The following is a 21,330-nucleotide window of genomic DNA, read 5'->3' on the forward strand; positions in this document are numbered from 1 at the left end:
TCCATAGGATACCTAATAGAGAAAGGGGGATACCTAGTCAGTTGTACAACTGAATGCCTTCAATTGAAATGTGCCTTCTGCATTTAACCCAACCCCTCTGAATCAGAGAGGTGTAGGGGGTTGCCTTAATCGACATCCATGGCACCCGGGGAACTGCCTTGCTCAGGGGCAGAACAACAGATTTTTACCTTGTCAGCTCTGGGATTCGATCCAGCAACCTTTCGGTTGGCGCCTAACATGTTCTTACAGAATGAAAACGTTCTGTATTCCCCTCTATCCCTTAATAACATGAATAAGGATATTTCCAGTTCAGAAGTCAGTACCCATCAGCTGTCTCCAGTCATGCAAAAGGACATAGAATTGCATAAAATGTGTTTATGAAAAGGTCAAAAACGTATTCTAAGTGCCTCTACTCTACTGCTCTATGCCACTCCTCAAATGTAGTGCATGCAATGCTTTATTATAAAAGGTGATGTTTTTCCCCCTCATGCATTCCGGTACCACAGAGCTCCCCAGGTCACCCCCCTCTCGTGCTCACTTTTTGTGCCGTCACCTCCCGATTTACAAACTAAGCACTGGTGCAGGCTAAGAATAGGATATACACACAGAAGGACCAAGGACAATATTAATCCTCCTCCAGACCCCCTGACTCTCCTAGGCCTCTGGCCATGTCTCAATAAGGCCTCAGACCCCCAGAAATGTTTGTGCTCAACCATGTATCTGTCAGAGCCCTTGATTCCACCAGTAGACTCATGCCTCTCGTAGAACCCATAAGTCAAACTCTCCTAACGCGAACTGAATATACACCCCATGTATGTAGTTTGATCTGTGAAGATGGTCACTCATTGGAGCAGTGTACAAAAGAAAGGAAATGCACAAGGGGAATATGACCTTTCTACAGGAAGAGGGATCTATTCTGGCTGCTTAGGAACATTGCTGCCTGCCTCTCAACCAAATCAATAGCCCTTGCTAACCATCAAACATCAGGTCATGTTGGGGCCAGGAAGGAAGTGTAAGAACTGGACACGCTCTGAGGAAGGCGCAAGATGAAACATACTCAAGTGGTGTATTAAGACATATTGCAATTATGAATTTAAGGAAAGAAACACCAAGCTTTAACTGTAAATGATATCAAGTGAGTGCTGATCCTTAAGGTTTATCTGAACAATTTAAACTATTTGCTAGACCAGCAGATTAACCTCCCAGAGTCAATTGACACACCGGCGCCTCAATCTAAGTAACATAACAAAAAATCCCCTTCAAAATCGGTCAGTCAGTTTAAGTTCGAGATGTTTTCTGTTTTGCTCTACAACCCTCACAAGTATTAGGAGACTTGTCTGAAGTCGGTATCCTGCACCTTCTGTTTGGTAGCATCCAAACCGTTTGGGCTACAAACTAATTGGAAAGGGGAGATTCTCACAAACATGTTGGTGTTCTGCATTTTGCTCTAAAACCCCCACAAGTGTCACGGGACTCGTCTGAAGGTAACCAGGACCGGTTTTTAAAAACGAATGGAAGTACGAAAGTAGTTTTGTGCCTGCCCAAAATAAGGGGTTAAATATGTGTAAAAAAAAAATATAATTATGTATCTCCTAGATTTAAAGACAGACACTTCAAAACCTTGTTTCTTATGAAAACATTTTTTATTGTCTTTTTTGCCATTAATGTGTTATTCAGTGCGTTACTACTAAAACCCAAACAAAAGGCCAAAATCAATATTTTATCAAATATTTTAAAATAATATTTTTTATAAATTCTAAATCAAATAGCTAAATGATCCATAGTATGACCATTTGAAAACAATTCCATATGTCTGCTTAGCACCCCCATCCCCGTCCCCAGAGTCTTAAACTCTAAAGAAATAAGGAGGAAAGGTAAATCTAATTTGATGCATGGAGGAGACATGAAGGAGATGGAGAGATGCTTCAAAAACAGTCTATCAGTAACCCACGTATCAAGTGGATATTTAGAAACCTAGGACTGATGTTGCAACTGTGTTCAATGTGCAACTACGCTAGCCCAGTACAGCTTAGCTTGGCTCAGTTTCTGTTCTGTAATGTGAAAATGAACCTGTTTCTGTTACTTCCCTCCATTTCTTCAGTAGGGCCCCAATGACCTCCACAACTTCAGTATTCTTAACTTTTTGAAAGGTAAGTTGGCTCCTATAGTAACACCATACAGAAGGGGAGTTAGAGACAGGATTGTAGGAACAAATGAGAGAAATGCAACAGAAAAGATATAGTGATGTAGCCTATCATTTAAGAAAAGCAATAGGTCAAGATAACATGGGATTTCAGCATGGCTATGACATGGGCAAAGTTACAAAAAACAGATACTAAAGATTCAGACAGGTTGCGCTTGGTTTATTTGTGTGTTTTTGGGTAATAGTGTAGTAATTAAATTATATTTTTATTAGTATTTATATACTACAATTAGTTTCTATTGGTCTTTGTTACTTCTTTTTGATATCTTTGAGTCTTATTTTTGTATATATACTGTACATATTTAGATGAGCAAAGTCAGAGCGGCATAGACTAAAATACAGTAGAATACAGTACATATATAATTATTAAAGTGACTAGTGTTCCAATTACTAAAGTGGCCAGTGATTTCAAGTTTATGTATATAGGGCAGCAGCCTCTAAGGTGCTAATGATGGCATTTAACAGTCTGATGGCCTTGAGATAGAAGCTGTTTCAGTCTCTCTGTCCCAGCTTTGATGCACCTGTACTGACCTCGGCTTCTGGATGATAGCGGGGTGAACAGGCAGTGGATCGGGTGGTTGTTGTCCTTGATGATTTTTTTGGCCTTCCTATGACATCGGTGATACAGCCCAACAGGATGCTCTCAATTGTGCATCTTTAAAAGTTTGTGAGGCCTCCTGAGGTTGAAGAGCCGCTGTTGTGCCTTCTTCACCACACTGTCTGTGTGGGTGGACCATTTCAGTTTGTCAGTGATGTGTACGCTGAGGAAGCTTTCCACCTTCTCCACTGCGGTCTCATCGATATGGATAGGGGGGTGCTCCAGGCCCGGACTCGGGCATGGCTAACCATGGAGATCCTTCCAATCTTCACCGAGTTAGGTAAATGTGCTTTTAGTTTAAAGTTGGAGTTGGTGCCTCTAGGGAAATTCAGGCGGATGTTTGAGGGCCTTTTTACTGTTTTGTGTTTTGTGTCTGCTTTTCATGTATTGTGTAATTGATGTGTATATAGATACTGTATATACAGTATAGTGTAATTGTTGTATTTTGATGTATTCATGCAGGGCTCATCTGCGAAAGAGACTGTGGTCCCAGCATGACTCCCTGATTTAAATGAAGGTTAAATAAAAGATACATCTAAAAGGGGGTGGGTCCTCCTGGGTCCTGGTGTCTTGTAACAGACAGGGTTGATCTGGCTGTCACAATCGAGAGCTAAGTTTATCATTGCCAGAGGCACTACTACCAGAGACTGTCTAGGAGATCCTGCCTCTCTTTACTGCTGCCTGGGCTTTTGCTCTCTCTTGGGGCAAATATTCACTTCACTCAAGCTACCTTTTCGTTTTTTTTCCTGAGTACTTTGGGTAAGGGGAAAGGTTACGAAGATGCAGTCCTGCGCCAGGTGTGGGTTTGTGGTGTACCCAGCGGAGAAGATCAATTGTATTGATCAGGTAAGACAGAGTTACTCCCATACTTTACCTCTAGTTGGATTTCAACTCTATATCTGACATGGTATTGTTGTCTTCTTTTTTTAAGCCCATAACCATGTGTGTGAGGTGTATAATTTTGTTTCAAAGTAGACTTGTTTAAGACTACCAAGAATCACTCCGTGACCCTGATTTCGCCTTCTAAAAGGTTAAGGCAAAGAATGAATTTAACATATTCATCATCTGACTGCTATTGCTCCTTCATAGTTCATACTGTCAAAGTGGCATGGTTTGCGTATTCAAGGACAGTTGAGCAACATTGTGAGCAAGTATATGTTTAAAATCGCAGTCTCTTGGTCTATGATGTCAGACATCCATTTAGGTCAATTCAAAGCACTCTTCACTGTGTTTCTTTACAATAACTTAGATTGGAGTCATAATTCCTAGATCAGAACCCAGGATTTTATGTGTGTAACACACTTGTGTTTTTTCCCCTTTTCTCAGAACTGGCACAAAGCATGCTTTCACTGTGACGTCTGTAAAATGGTGCTCACAGCCAAGAACTTTGTTAGCCACAAGAAGCGGCCATACTGCTCTGTGTAAGTAGAAAGGTGTTATTTCACTTTTTTACTGAGGTTTCTTTCACTGTTTAGGGAATTTATAGGGATAGTTCCCTCCAAAATCAAAGTTTGTTAGGCGTTTTCAGACCTCAACAGTGGTCTATGAGTCCACATCCCTCGCCATCGGTGTAGATAAAGCCCTTTGCCTCAATCCCAAATGAATGGGGAAATTAGGCACTGAATGAAATGAGGAAGCTGTTTGGATGATAGCACTTTAAAGTACTATGATTGTTGTCATTTGAGTCATTCCACCCAAAAAAACGTTTGAATTCAATTCTGTCATAAAGAGCACATGTTCAACTGTGTATAATAAAAAAACCTAGCCTGTCTCTCTATGGGTAAAAGGGTTGACAGATGCTTAAACTACTCAGTTTCCCACCACAAAACACAAGTAAATGCCCAAAAAGTATAGAACCAGCTCACCTGCTTTTACATTATGATTTGACTATTTATTCAATGCATCTTTTGAAAAAATATTTGAATAGGAATAGTTTCACCATATTAAAATAAGAGTGCAGTTCACGTAACAGGGTGGACCTTAAAATGAGGGACAGACATATGTGAATCACTAATCACATGAAATAAATAATCATCTTCAGAAATGACTTTCTCAAAACAACAAAAATAACTAGGGCTTTACAATGATGTTGAGAAATCTTGTGGTTAATCTTGTGCCATAATTCTTTATTCATATAAAAAATTGGATTTATTGAATTCTCCATGTGGTCTATTTTAAAGGGCACTTCATTTAATGTGACAGGCTTTTAAAATGCAATATTGGTGCACAAGTATGCAAAAGGCAGTCATTTTGTTGAATGACCCATTCAGCATCTTTAGCGTTCTAGTCCCATGTCACTGGAATTGTATTTGTAAATGGCTACGAGTATGGACTAAACCAAAAGTGAGATTCTTAAAAATTCTTAAAATGGGTTGATGATGACCTCTCACCTTTAATCCCTCAGACACAATCCAAGAAACAATATGTTCACCAGTGTCTATGAGACCCCCATCAATGCCAAGAAGCAAGCCATTGCCAGCAGTGAGGTGAGTCAGCAATGATGTCACACCAACATGTTACTGGGTCTAGATGTATCAGAATCAAGAAGTTGTTTTTTTAGACTTCGCATGCAGGACCTTGTATTCTACTTCAACATGGCTATTGAACTTGACATGTGTGTGTCATTATTCTAGAATAGCAGTTTGAAACAGCTCCCCTTCCTCCACTCAAGTGACAGTGGAACTTAGGTGTGCTGGGCTTGAAATTACTCAATGACTCTCACCGCACATTTCACATGAGTTAGTCATTCACTGTAGTCATCGCGCATGGTATTGTGGAAGTATGACTACATGAGTACACCGGTGTACACACAGCATGTGGCATTGTGAATAATGGTATTCATTCTGATTGTTACGGCTCACGAGTTGATACATAGATAGACATAAATATACACCATGGAGGATGTTGGTTGGGTAATGTGGGTAATGTGTAAAGGACGTCACACCGATGGCTTGTTGTAATTTTGAAAAAACTGCTATCCAGTAATGAAGCTAATTTCAATGTTTTGCATTCCCATACTTGACCGAAACCAGAGACAGCAGTATGCAGATTAGTTTATTTTTGTTTTTTGTTGTGTTTTTTATAGTTGATGCATTGTAACCTGTATTCTTGCAGTGAGGGAAGAAATATGTTTTTGACCTACTGGTATCCCTGTATTTGATTTAGTAGGGCTCAATAATCCTAAACAGTCGTTTTGATAGAATTGAGAACGTTAACCTGCATTATGCTGTTCTAAACAGAAGGGGTTTCTCCTTTATACTGGTCTTTTTGTTCCAGAATATAACAACCAGTTACTAAAAAGAGCGACATGTAGCCACTGCATTTTACCTGCTGTGGAACTTTCAAAGTGTGGAGGCTGCAAATAGTGTGTTCACATGGAGCCACTGCATTTTACCTGCTGTGGAACTTTCAAAGTGTGGAGGCTGCAAATAGTGTGTTCACATGGAGCCACTGCATTTTACCTGCTGTGGAACTTTCAAAGTGTGGAGGCTGCAAATAGTGTGTTCACATGGAGCCACTGCATTTTACCTGCTGTGGAACTTTCAAAGTGTGGAGGCTGCAAATAGTGTGTTCACATGGAGCCACTGCATTTTACCTGCTGTGGAACTTTCAAAGTGTGGAGGCTGCAAATAGTGTGTTCACATGGAGCCACTGCATTTTACCTGCTGTGGAACTTTCAAAGTGTGGAGGCTGCAAATAGTGTGTTCACATGGAGCCACTGCATTTTACCTGCTGTGGAACTTTCAAAGTGTGGAGGCTGCAAATAGTGTGTTCACATGGAGCCACTGCATTTTACCTGCTGTGGAACTTTCAAAGTGTGGAGGCTGCAAATAGTGTGTTCACATGGAGCCACTGCATTTTACCTGCTGTGGAACTTTCAAAGTGTGGAGGCTGCAAATAGTGTGTTCACATGGAGCCACTGCATTTTACCTGCTGTGGAACTTTCAAAGTGTGGAGGCTGCAAATAGTGTGTTCACATGGAGCCAACATGATATAGGCAAATAAACTGTACATGTATTATGCTTGTCAAAGAGAAATGCAGTTTTCCCCTCTTTATGAAAGAAAGAGAGTCGTAAGACATAAACTGAACAAGTTCCTCAGTGACTAACAGAAATGGAATAATGTGTCCCTGAACAAAGTAAGCATTTCACTGTAAGGTCTACACCTGTTGTATTCTGCGCACGTGAGAAATAAACTTAGATTTGATTTGATTTGGGAGAGCTTTGGGCCCATGTTGACAGCATAGGTTTGGAATGGTGTGCATGACTATCTATTCCTGTGGCTGTGACAGAGACACGGCACCCCTTGCTGCCCTAGTTTATGTTTCAGCAGGTTAAAATTAGACCTTCAGAAAACAGCCTCTCCTCACCTCCTCTCCAACACCCTCAGCACTCCACCTGTCCCTGTCTGTCTGCATGTCTGGTCTGAATGTCTGTCTGGCACTCAGTCTCCCTTCAGCTTTTTTTGCCTTTGTTAGTCATAGAATATTGCCATGGCTAACATTCCTGCTAGCAAGACTACATTGAGTAAAATAAACTCTGCAAAAAAAGAAACGTCCTCTCACTGTCAACTGCGTTTATTTTCAGCAAACTTAACATGTGTAAATATTTGTATGAACATAACAAGATTCAACAACTGAGTCATAAACTGAACAAGTTCCACAGACACAGTCACTAACAGAAATTGAATAATGTGTTCCTGAACAAAGGGAGGGGAGGGTCAAAATCAAAAGTAACAGTCAGTATCTGGTGACGCCACCAGCTGAATTAAGTACTGCAGTGCATGTCCTCCTCATGGACTGCACCAGATTTGCCAGTTCTTGCTGTGAGATGTTACCCCACATTTTTGGGGGGAATAACCCTAGCCCTCACCCTCTGATCCAACAGGTCCCAGACATGCTCAATGGGATTGAGATCCGGCCTCTTCGCTGGCCATGGCTGAACACTGACATTCCTGTCTTGCAGGAACACAGAACAAGCATTGTAACCTGTATTCTTGCAGTATGGCTGGTGGCATTGTCATGCTGGAGGGTCATGTCAGGATGAGCCTGCAGGAAGGGTACCATATGAGGGAGGAGGATAGTCTGAGCACTGATGGAGGGATTGATTCCTGGTGTAACTGGGGCAGTTGTTGCCATCCTGTATCTGTCCCACAGAGGTGATGTTCGGATGTACCAATCCTGTGCAGGTGTTACACGTGGTCTGCCACTGCGAGGACAATCAGCTGTCCATCCTGTCTCTCTGTAGCGCTGTCTTAGGCGTCTCACAGTACTCACATACTAGCTCAGTGCTTTCTGTGGTGGTGGGGCAAGCCAGCAGAAAATACGGAGCGTCGCGCCGTGATTGGCTCAGGGTTCACTCAGCTAGAAAATTCAAGGCCCTTGGGTGCTGCCATAGAGTTAAATGTGACCGACCGGCTCAAATCGGTGTTATGTAGCAAAATTTGAAATTGTGTTTTTTACATTGGATAAAAGTAGAGACTCAGAGCTACAAAACTGTATATCATACACTACAGTTGAGGAACAATGGGAAAGTAATTTTGCTTTGAAAGTTGATAAACTTGTAAACTCACTTTTGAGAAAATGGCCTTGAATGTTTTGGTACTACTATTGGAGCACCCTTTTTGTCTCCACCCATTCAGCATCGTTTACACACTCTAGCCCCACCCATCTCTTTAAGGGTCGATCTGAAACTGTGCTCGCAGATTGTCTGTTTCACACTCTGAGTGTTCAGAGCACACACTGGACGCTCTGGTCGATGAATAGGGTTGATCAGAACGTCCTGACCTCATAACAGCAGTCAAGCACCCAAGTTAACTGGTTAACATTGACTAGCTTGCTAGCTACTTCCAGACACAAACCCCAATCTGACAATTTTACTTGACCTAGCAGAGCTGGTTAGGCTGTTTTCATGTTATCCAGAGCATTGGTGACTGGAACTGTGCTGCTGGCAACAACTACGATTTTTTTGCAGACTTTTACTGTCACCGGCCATAATCAACGGGTGTTGAGCTTTCGTAAAACCACCAGTTATTTTGCGCTCTGGCACACTCAGATGAGAGTCTTTTGTTAAGACATGTAGCTAGCTAAGTAAACAATGAACCATAATCCCAACTCATGACGCTACGACACTGCATGAATCTGCAGGTAACTAACCAACCAGGTTCAATGTTAGCTAGCTAACATTAGGCTATAACTGGTCAAGCAAATGGTTCTGAGATACAAATAATGAGATCATACACGTAACGTTTGCTAGCGAGCCAGCCAGCTAACGTTGGCTAGCTAGCTAACCGTACACTACCTTGAAATGAAAAGACTTTATGACAAAATTAGAAATGTGTAATATCTGAAAATGGACAAAAGGAACACCTACGTGAGAATACTGTTCATTGACAACAGCTCAGCGATCAACACCATAGTGCCCTCAAAGCTCATCACTTAGCTAAGAACCCTGGGACTAAACAACTCCCTCTGCAACTGGATGACACAACAGTGGTAGGCCTGATCACCGGCAACAATGAGACAGCCTATAGGGCGGAATCAGAGACCTGGCAGTGTGTTGACAGGAAAACAACCTCTCCCTCAACGTGATCAAGACAAAGGAGATAATCATGGACTACAGTAAAAGGAGGGCCGAGCACGCCCCCATTCTCATCAACGGGGCTGTAGTGGAGCCGGTTGAGAGCGTCAAATTCCTTGGTGTCCACATCACCAACAAACTAACATGGTCTAAACACAACAAGACAGTCTTGAAGAGGGCACGACAAAGCCTATTCCCCCTCAGGAGACTTTCAAAGTGCATAGGTCCTCAAATCCTCAAAAAATTCTACAGCTGCACCATCGAGAGCATCCTGGCTGGTTGCATCACCACCTGGTATGGCAACTGCTCGGCCTCCAACCGCAGTACAGAGGGTAGTACATCACTGGGGCCAAGCTTCCTGCCATCGAGGACCTCTATACCAGTCGGTGTCAGAGGAAGGCCCTAAAAATGGCCAAAGACTCCAGCCACCCTAGTCATAGACTGTTCTCTCTTCTACTGCATGGCAAGCAGTACCAGAGTGTACCAGGCTTCTTAACAGCTTCTACCCCCAAGCCACAGCTAATCAAATTGCTTCTTAACAGCTTCTACTCCCAAGCCACAGCTAATCAAATTGCTTCTTAACAGCTTCTACCCCCAAGCCACAGCTAATCAAATGGCTTCTGGAACTATTTGCAGCACGCATATATTTTTACGTTGTTGTTATTCTCTGTTTATTATCTATGCATAGTCACTTCACCTCTACCTACATATTACCTCAATTACCTCGACTAACCGGTGCCCCCGCACATTGACTCTGTACTGGTACCCCCTGTATATAGCCTCCACATTGACTCTGTACTGGTACCCCCTGTACATAGCCTCCACATTGACTCTGTACTGGTACCCCCTGTACATAGCCTCCACATTGACTCTGTACTGGTACCCCCTGTATATAGCCTCCACATTGACTCTGTACTGGTACCCCCTGTATATAGCCTCCACATTGACTCTGTACTGGTACCCCCTATATATAGCCTCCACATTGACTCTGTACCAGTACCCCCTGTATATAGCCTCCACATTGACTCTGTACTGGTACCCCCTGTACATAGCCTCCACATTGACTCTGTACTGGTACCCCCTGTATATAGCCTCCACATTGACTCTGTACTGGTACCCCCTGTATATAGCCTCCACATTGACTCTGTACCGGTACCCCCTGTATATAGCCTCCACATTGACTCTGTACTGGTACCCCCTGTATATAGCCTCCACATTGTCTCTGTACTGGTACCCCCTGTATATAGCCTCCACATTGACTCTGTACTGGTACCCCCTGTATATAGCCTCCACATTGACTCTGTACTGGTACCCCCTATATATAGCCTCCACATTGACTCTGTACCAGTACCCCCTGTATATAGCCTCCACATTGACTCTGTACCGTAACACCCTGTATATAGCCTCCACATTGTCTCTGTACTGGTACCCCCTGTATATAGACTCCACATTGTCTCTGTACCGGTACCCCCTGTATATAGCCTCCACATTGACTCTGTACCAGTACCCCTTGTATATAGCCTCCACATTGACTCTGTACTGGTACCCCCTGTATATAGCCTCCACATTGACTCTGTACCGGTACACCCTGTACATAGCCTCCACATTGACTCTGTACTGGTACCCCCTGTATATAGCCTCCACATTGACTCTGTACTGGTACCCCCTGTATATAGCCTCCACATTGACTCTGTACTGGTACCCCCTGTATATAGCCTCCACATTGACTCTGTACTGGTACCCCCTGTATATAGCCTCCACATTGACTCTGTACTGGTACCCCCTGTATATAGCCTCCACATTGACTCTGTACCAGTACCCCCTGTATATAGCCTCCACATTGACTCTGTACTGGTACCCCCTGTATATAGCCTCCACATTGACTCTGTACTGGTACCCCCTGTACATAGCCTCCACATTGACTCTGTACTGGTACCCCCTGTACATAGCCTCCACATTGACTCTGTACTGGTACCCCCTGTATATAGCCTCCACATTGACTCTGTACTGGTACCCCCTGTATATAGCCTCCACATTGACTCTGTACCGGTGCCCCCTGTATATAGCCTCCACATTGACTCTGTACTGGTACCCCCTGTACATAGCCTCCACATTGACTCTGCACCAGTACCCCCTGTATATAGCCTCCACATTGACTCTGTACCGGTGCCCCCTGTATATAGCCTCCACATTGACTCTGTACTGGTACCCCCTGTACATAGCCTCCACATTGACTCTGTACTGGTACCCCCTGTACATAGCCTCCACATTGACTCTGTACTGGTACCCCCTGTACATAGCCTCCACATTGACTCTGTACTGGTACCCCCTGTATATAGCCTCCACATTGACTCTGTACCAGTACCCCCTGTATATAGCCTCCACATTGTCTCTGTACTGGTACCCCCTGTACATAGCCTCCACATTGACTCTGTACTGTTACCCCCTGTATATAGCCTCCACATTGACTCTGTACCGTAACACCCTGTATATAGCCTCCACATTGTCTCTGTACTGGTACCCCCTGTACATAGCCTCCACATTGACTCTGTACTGGTACCCCCTGTATATAGCCTCCACATTGACTCTGTACCAGTACCCCCTGTATATAGCCTCCACATTGTCTCTGTACTGGTACCCCCTGTACATAGCCTCCACATTGACTCTGTACTGTTACCCCCTGTATATAGCCTTGCTATTGACTCTGTACTGTAATACCCTGTATATAGCCTCCACATTGACTCTGTACTGTAATACCCTGTATATAGCCTCCACATTGACTCTGTACTGTTACCCCCTGTATATAGCCTCCACATTGACTCTGTACCGGTTCCCCCTGTATATAGCCTTGCTATTGACTCTGTACTGGTACCCCCTGTATATAGCCTCCACATTGACTCTGTACCGGTACCCCCTGTATATAGCCTTGCTATTGACTCTGTACTGGTACCCCCTGTACATAGCCTCCACATTGACTCTGTACTGGTACCCCCTGTACATAGCCTCCACATTGACTCTGTACTGGTACCCCCTGTATATAGCCTCCACATTGACTCTGTACTGGTACCCCCTGTATATAGCCTCCACATTGACTCTGTACCGGTGCCCCCTGTATATAGCCTCCACATTGACTCTGTACTGGTACCCCCTGTACATAGCCTCCACATTGACTCTGCACCAGTACCCCCTGTATATAGCCTCCACATTGACTCTGTACCGGTGCCCCCTGTATATAGCCTCCACATTGACTCTGTACTGGTACCCCCTGTACATAGCCTCCACATTGACTCTGTACTGGTACCCCCTGTACATAGCCTCCACATTGACTCTGTACTGGTACCCCCTGTACATAGCCTCCACATTGACTCTGTACTGGTACCCCCTGTATATAGCCTCCACATTGACTCTGTACCAGTACCCCCTGTATATAGCCTCCACATTGTCTCTGTACTGGTACCCCCTGTACATAGCCTCCACATTGACTCTGTACTGTTACCCCCTGTATATAGCCTCCACATTGACTCTGTACCGTAACACCCTGTATATAGCCTCCACATTGTCTCTGTACTGGTACCCCCTGTACATAGCCTCCACATTGACTCTGTACTGGTACCCCCTGTATATAGCCTCCACATTGACTCTGTACCAGTACCCCCTGTATATAGCCTCCACATTGTCTCTGTACTGGTACCCCCTGTACATAGCCTCCACATTGACTCTGTACTGTTACCCCCTGTATATAGCCTTGCTATTGACTCTGTACTGTAATACCCTGTATATAGCCTCCACATTGACTCTGTACTGTAATACCCTGTATATAGCCTCCACATTGACTCTGTACTGTTACCCCCTGTATATAGCCTCCACATTGACTCTGTACCGGTTCCCCCTGTATATAGCCTTGCTATTGACTCTGTACTGGTACCCCCTGTATATAGCCTCCACATTGACTCTGTACCGGTACCCCCTGTATATAGCCTTGCTATTGACTCTGTACTGGTACCCCCTGTATATAGCCTCCACATTGACTCTGTACTGTAATACCCTGTATATAGCCTCCACATTGACTCTGTACCGGTACCCCCTGTATATAGCCTCCACATTGACTCTGTACTGTTACCCCCTGTATATAGCCTTGCTATTGACTCTGTACTGTAATACCCTGTATATAGCCTCCACATTGACTCTGTACTGGTTCCCCCTGTATATAGCCTTGCTATTGACTCTGTACTGTAATACCCTGTATATAGCCTCCACATTGACTCTGTACTGGTACCCCCTGTATATAGCCTCCACATTGACTCTGTACTGTAATACCCTGTATATAGCCTTGCTATTGACTCTGTACTGTAATACCCTGTATATAGCCTCCACATTGACTCTGTACCGGTACCCCCTGTATATAGCCTCCACATTGACTCTGTACTGTAATACCCTGTATATAGCCTTGCTATTGACTCTGTACTGTAATACCCTGTATATAGCCTCCACATTGACTCTGTACCGGTACACCCTGTATATAGCCTCCACATTGACTCTGTACTGTAATACCCTGTATATGGCCTCCACATTGACTCTGTACTGTAATACCCTGTATATAGCCTTGCTATTGACTCTGTACTGTAACACCCTGTATATAGCCTTGCTATTGACTCTGTACTGTAATACCCTGTATATAGCCTTGCTATTGACTCTGTACCGTAACACCCTGTATATGGCCTCCACATTGACTCTGTACTGTAATACCCTGTATATAGCCTTGCTATTGACTCTGTACTGTAACACCCTGTATATAGCCTTGCTATTGACTCTGTACTGTAATACCCTGTATATAGCCTTGCTATTGACTCTGTACCGTAACACCCTGTATATGGCCTCCACATTGACTCTGTACTGTAATACCCTGTATATAGCCTCCACATTGACTCTGTACTGTAATACCCTGTATATAGCCTCCACATTGACTCTGTACTGTAATACCCTGTATATAGCCTCCACATTGACTCTGTACTGTAATACCCTGTATATAGCCTTGCTATTGACTCTGTACTGTAATACCCTGTATATAGCCTCCACATTGACTCTGTACTGTAATACCCTGTATATAGCCTCCACATTGACTCTGTACCGGTACCCCCTGTATATAGCCTCCACATTGACTCTGTACTGGTACCCCCTGTATATAGCCTCCACATTGACTCTGTACTGGTACCCCCCTGTATATAGCCTCCACATTGACTCTGTACTGTTACCCCCTGTATATAGCCTTGCTATTGACTCTGTACTGTAATACCCTGTATATAGCCTCCACATTGACTCTGTACTGGTTCCCCCTGTATATAGCCTTGCTATTGACTCTGTACTGTAATACCCTGTATATAGCCTCCACATTGACTCTGTACTGGTACCCCCTGTATATAGCCTCCACATTGACTCTGTACTGTAATACCCTGTATATAGCCTTGCTATTGACTCTGTACTGTAATACCCTGTATATAGCCTCCACATTGACTCTGTACCGGTACCCCCCTGTATATAGCCTCCACATTGACTCTGTACTGTAATACCCTGTATATAGCCTTGCTATTGACTCTGTACTGTAATACCCTGTATATAGCCTCCACATTGACTCTGTACTGTAATACCCTGTATATAGCCTCCACATTGACTCTGTACTGTAATACCCTGTATATAGCCTCCACATTGACTCTGTACTGGTACCCCCTGTATATAGCCTCCACATTGACTCTGTACTGGTACCCCCTGTATATAGCCTTGCTATTGACTCTGTACTGTAATACCCTGTATATAGCCTCCACATTGACTCTGTACCGTAACACCCTGTATATAGCCTCCACATTGACTCTGTACTGGTACCCCCTGTATATAGCCTCCACATTGACTCTGTACTGGTACCCCCTGTATATAGCCTTGCTATTGACTCTGTACTGTAATACCCTGTATATAGCCTTGCTATTGACTCTGTACTGTAATACCCTGTATATAGCCTTGCTACTGTTATTTAATTGTTGCTCCTTAATATTTTGTTATTTTTCTATTTTGTATTTTATTAATACATGTATTACTTCAGTTTATTGAAGTGGGGGTGGTGGAGATCTTTGTGCATCTTTCTTACTGATAATTATTAATGATTGATTCATGATTATCCATTGTATCACGTTTCAGGTGTGACCCAGATGCAGACAGTGTCAAAGAAACAAAAGTTTATTTCTAAAACAGGGGCAGGCAAACGACAGGTCAAAGGCAGGCAGGGGTCAGTAATCCAGAGAGGGTGCAAAGGGTCCAGAACGCCAGGCAGTCTCAGGGCAGGCAGGGGTCAATAATCCAGTTAGGTGAGGTAAGATACCAAACAGCAGGCAGGCTCAGGGTCAGAGCAGGCAGAATGGTCAAAACTGGGAAGGACTAGAAAACAGGAGCAAGAAACAGGCATGAGCAGGGGAACAAATGCTGGTAGGTTTCACGAACTGGCAACAGACAAACAGAGAACACAGGTGGAAATACACAGGGGATAATGCGGAAGATGGCCGGCACCTGTAGGGGGGTGGAGACAAGCACAAAGACAGGTGAAACAGATCAGGGTGTGACACATAGCATCTACATGAATGTACAAGTGTTCAGAAACATATTATATTCGTACTTACGATAAAATGGACTCCCAAGACAGTATTCACCATTCGGTTCCTATTGGGCAAAACAAAACGCAACCAAAACAAACTGCTTTTGGGAACCACTACCTGAACAGTTAGCTAACTAACTCATTTATCCTGCTTTCTGGAACCGCCCCCAATATAATGAGAGTCCTTAGTTGAATCTGTGTGCATTGTGATTCAACAGCAGGACTATCAGGCTACGTTTGAGGAGCAGCAGACCTACTCATACTCAGGCACCATCACCAACCAGGAGATTGTGAGCATGACACAGGCCCAAAAGACCATCAGTGATGTGAGTATCTTCCTTATTTGTATAACAAACACAAGGTTGGACCAAGTCTGAAGAGTAGATATAAAACATGATAAAATAAAAAAAGTGATTCATTTTGAATTGAATTTCAAAAAGGAACATAGGAAAACATAACACAAAAACACATAAGATAAACACATAACAGAACAAAATACTTTTGATGTACATTAAATTGTCTAAAATGGCCCACGTGATTACTAAAAATGGAGTACAACTGCATTTGCCCTCCTATTAAACAAACAGATTTTGCAATACAATGCAGCTACAGATGTACAGGTAGGTGCTAAATATAGATGAGTACAATATGTATTCGATCGTAAGTAGAGTACAAAAGGGGACATGAAGAAAAATTGGCCAGTGATGTAAGCACAGAACAACCAACCAACATGAAAACAACCCCCAGACAAACCTACACATACCTTTATCATAGTTATACACACACACATACCCCCACCTTATCAAATTTGCCAATTTCAAATGGTTCAAAATTACACAGAAAACACGTAGTTATGGCATAGGAAACGTTCCTGTACTTGTTATTCAGTAGTGGTCTGACCGTGTTTGTGTCATAAAGCTTGGGGGCATACTTTCTCCCTGATGACAGGTCAAATACACTGAGGAATATGAGCAGTGTAAAGGAAAAGGCAGCTTATCCACCATGATCACACCAGGATACCAGATTTCCAAGAAACCAAATACCTTGTCCAGCAGCGTAAGTGCAGCTCCCTCTATAGGGGCAGAACAGTACTTCGGGAGGCAGGTAGTGTGACCAGTTGATTTCAGCTCATGACATTAGCTGTAATTATTATACATTTGATTATTAACGTGTTATAGAGTGTTATGAGGGGGCATTTTTGTTTCTCTGTTATTCAGGCGGAGTACAATAAAGGAGAGGAGAAAGTGTAAAAATATTCCTCCATAGCCAAAACCCCTGAAGTGCTTCTGGCCAAAAGCCAAGGACAGATCAATGTATTTATTACAAACCCTACTCAATCTGATTTATGCTTTCCTCCAAATGCAATTATGTCACTTTTTGTGTGTCCATGACATAGTATTTTCCCTCACAGTATGTCTACACTGAAGAGTATGAACAGCAGTTGGGTAAAGGCAGTTTCCCCGCCCATCTCACTCCTGGCTACCAAGTTTCAAAGAAAGCCACAGAGATGGCCAGTGGTGTGAGTAGAGGACACACACACACACACACACACACACACACACACACACACATACACACACACACAGAAAGATGCTCACACAAACTGATGCTCACACATACAAATGCAAAGTCATACGCATACAGTACACTAATGTTGACACTGTGATCATATCTTAGGTGAAGTACCGTCAGATGTATGAGCAGGAGATGAAGGGAAAGGCCACCTCAGATGCTGGGGCAGCAGAATTCGCTTCTGCCAGAGAAAATGCTGGGAACTTCAGCCAGGTGAAAACAACTGGGGCATAGAATACATTGCAAGTTGGGGGGATTTTTCACACCTAGCCGAGCTATTAGACTATCCTTTTGTAAATTGATATATTTGTAGGGGTTGATGCATTTTTTGTTAGGGCAAATCTGGTCTGTGATATTGAGTTAGAAATGTAAAACCTTAGAGATAAAAATATATATCTGTTCTTAATTCATGGCGTGGTTTCTTTTTAGCCAAATGTTGAATAGAGATGCAGATGTATTAATTAGTACATGGAGGATAAGCGGAATAATATACTGTCTGTACTCATAAAAACAATTAGGCTAAATAAATGGATATTATTTGTTGGGTAACTGATTGGCTCTCGGAACTAATTAATAGGAGCCTTCAATCTTCAATATAATCATTAATTCAGAGGGTTAAACCCATAGGTGTTCGGCCTGCAGTAAATTCAAATAGATTACCAGGTTCATTTTTCATTAGGTCATAATAATTCATGCCTTCTGGGAATGTTATGAAGTCTAAAAGTTATGGGTGGAGTTCGAAATTTGTCTGTCAGAAGTATTACAATGTCAGCCTTTAAATGCTTCATTATCAAATGATTGAATGTGCGTGTGGGCGACAGAGAAAAACAAAATGGTGCAGCTTGAGGCAATGTGGCAGAGAGTGATGCGGGCGTTGGAGATGGAGATGGGTGTGTGAGCAGGTGGATCTGGACAGGTGTGATGTAGTTGTCGTTTGTATATGTATGTTTTGTATTGTCTAAAAATATTAAATCAATTCCTACAAAAAAATAGGGAAAAATGTCAAGCTTGCAACACACATCTGATTATTCATTATGAATAGGATTTATTTCATTTACATTCTTCATTGTAACCACAATGTCACAAATAATTGGTCACACACAACATGAGCAGATTAACTTGGTCCAAACAATAAAAACATTTCTTGATTTTGATCCAAAGCCACGAATGAGTGAGTCACTCAACTTTATGCTGACAAATCCTTGCTGGACTCTTTCATTCCGTTTTTTCTTCACATCAGCAAATAAGGACTCCGCGTTTCAGAAACTCACTTTACATAGAAGGGCTATCACTCTTTCACACTTTGGTAAAAAAAAAAGCCAGTTTGTTATTTAGAATGATTTCTTTCTGTTTTTAGAGGGAGAGAAACCAAAAGCCCACGTGCCTATTTTTAGAAAACAGTCAGTCGACATGTCAAGTGTAATTGCACCATTGTATTTACCCAAGTTCTCTCTCAACTCCAGAACCACCCGCCAGCTATTTTTTTGTTGTTGCCTGATGCAGGGCTCTAGTGCCAGAGAAGAGAGACTCTCGGACTGAAACATTCACACCTCCATTAACTTACAAAAATATAGTCAGGATAGTGCCACAGTCTACACTATTGATAGATCAGCGTTCTAACTCCCCCTTGTGATAGAGTGGTGCAATGACAGAATGAATGACGCAATTTAACACAATCTGCCCCAAATGGTCGCGGCATAAACTCAAAACTTTTAAAGGAAAAACCACTATACATCCAATCCTCGCAGATCAGCGCGCTAAGTGGAATTTGATTTTGTATTGCCATTGCTACTCCCCCTTACATTTTCTTTCCCAGCAGGGGATCGATAAGGCCATATAATTATTATTAACGGATTTCTTTTTTTTTTTTTGAGGCGAGCGAGCAAATTGTATATTTTTAAGTAGACCCTCTTTGTTAAAAATACTATAGCCTCCTTAGTTCAACACCTAGCGACCTAACCAAGAGATTTTAGCCTCTTGGCGAGGATGTTCAGCCAATATCTGAGAGGAAGTTATGTATCTGTTAACTGGAAGCTTAAGTACATAATCTTTTCTATAATAATGCAATTTTTCAATACAACTTCAACATTTTTCGGATGTATTTTTTTCCTTTCTGAGAAAAGTGAAGAGGGAGACCTGTGAAACGTTCAATTAAATTTGAAATGCGTAATTGATTATAGGGCCGCAAGTTCAATTCTACTGGTAGTGGTTTCATTGATAAATAAAACTACTAAAGTATCTTATCTCCAAAGAGGACTGACAACAACCCACAACACTCTTCCAGATTGGTATAAATTGGTCTGGCTCCAAACTTAAGTGGAAAAGTAGTTTTTTCCAACACAAATTGTCCTTATAATGAGTAGCCGATATCTTATATCTTCACAGACATGGTTGTTGTACTGTTTGAGATTCTTTAATGCCTTAGAGATGCCTAATTATTTAAACTTCCAGTTGTTTTCACTTTCCAACCAAGCTTTCCCTATATCCGATAGTCTTTTTTTATTTAATCAATATTCTTCGGATTGTAGTTGTCACTATTTGATATGATTGTATGTATGCAAAAGTAGGTGCAACCCATCGGCTCTGAAGTGGGTGAAACAGAGCCATACCTGGATGATGCTGGTACCTAGCTAGACAGAACATTTTCTCTTGCCTGCCAAAAAGATCGCTATGCACATAATGCTTCGGGATTAGGTTTACGCATTGGTGTCGATATGTCAGACAGTGACATGAGTTTAGAATACTAGGTGAGTTTGACGGTAGTGTGTGCGTGTATTTATACCCTTATATCATTTGCTGAATTGTTGTAGCACTGTACATATTATATGATAACAATAGGGTGTGCAGACATTTCCATCCCAACACAACAATTCTCAGTTCAACTAATCAAGGTCTTATGAATCAAATGTGTTTGTTAGCCCAGAACAAATGTCTGCCATACTCTCCCTGTTCCCATTCTATCTATAGTATCAACTGTGTGCTGATGTGTGTTCCTCCTTGCAGATTGCCTACACTGAAGAGTACGAGCAGCAGAGAGGGAAGGGCAGTTTCCCAGCCATGATCACTCCTGCCTACCAGCTTGCCAAGAAAGCCCAGGCCCACGCCAGTGATGTGAGTAGTGTCCCTGCTGAACAAGTATGCTCCTCCCCTTTAGGGGTGTCTGTTGCACAAAGTGGTATTGGGGGTGGATTAATTAGGTTAAACTCCTCTGCTTTAGGGGTGTCTGTTGCACAAAGTGGTATTGGGGGTGGATTAATTAGGTTAAACTCCTCTGCTTTAGGGGTGTCTGTTGCACAAAGTGGTATTGGGGGTGGATTAATTAGGTTAAACTCCTCTGCTTTAGGGGTGTCTGTTGCACAAAGTGGTATTGTGGGTGGATTAATTAGGTTAAACTCCTCCCCTTTAGGGGTGTCTGTTGCACAAAGTGGTATTGTGGGTGGATTAATTAGGTTAAACTCCCCTGCTTTAGGGGTGTCTGTTGCACAAAGTGGTATTGTGGGTGGATTAATTAGGTTAAACTCCTCCCCTTTAGGGGTGTCTGTTGCACAAAGTGGTATTGTGGGTGGATTAATTAGGTTAAACTCCTCTGCTTTAGGGGTGTCTGTTGCACAAAGTGGTATTGTGGGTGGATTAATTAGGTTAAACTCCTCCCCTTTAGGGGTGTCTGTTGCACAAAGTGGTATTGTGGGTGGATTAATTAGGTTAAACTCCTCTGCTTTAGGGGTGTCTGTTGCACAAGTGG

At 42.7% G+C, this 21,330-nt stretch overlaps 1 protein-coding gene across 3 annotated transcripts in view; it reads left to right on the forward strand.

Annotated features, from left to right (window-relative positions):
* The first annotated feature begins 3,463 nt into the window (after positions 1–3,463).
* nrap (nebulin-related anchoring protein) overlaps positions 3,464–21,330 on the forward strand; it is a 120,228-nt gene continuing 102,361 nt past the window's right edge. For 2 of the 3 annotated variants that reach the window (XM_031805003.1, XM_031805004.1), the window contains exons 1-8: positions 3,464–3,647; positions 4,128–4,222; positions 5,206–5,287; positions 16,235–16,342; positions 16,965–17,072; positions 17,428–17,535; positions 17,694–17,801; positions 20,592–20,699. In XM_031805003.1, coding sequence (XP_031660863.1) covers positions 3,582–3,647; positions 4,128–4,222; positions 5,206–5,287; positions 16,235–16,342; positions 16,965–17,072; positions 17,428–17,535; positions 17,694–17,801; positions 20,592–20,699 — 783 coding nt within the window. In that variant the 5' untranslated portion in view covers positions 3,464–3,581. The remainder of the gene's footprint in view (positions 3,648–4,127; positions 4,223–5,205; positions 5,288–16,234; positions 16,343–16,964; positions 17,073–17,427; positions 17,536–17,693; positions 17,802–20,591; positions 20,700–21,330) is intronic. The other variant, XM_031805005.1, reaches the window with a different exon arrangement.

This window comes from Oncorhynchus kisutch, linkage group LG25 (genome assembly GCF_002021735.2).
Source record: "Oncorhynchus kisutch isolate 150728-3 linkage group LG25, Okis_V2, whole genome shotgun sequence".
Taxonomy (NCBI): Eukaryota; Metazoa; Chordata; class Actinopteri; order Salmoniformes; family Salmonidae; genus Oncorhynchus; species Oncorhynchus kisutch.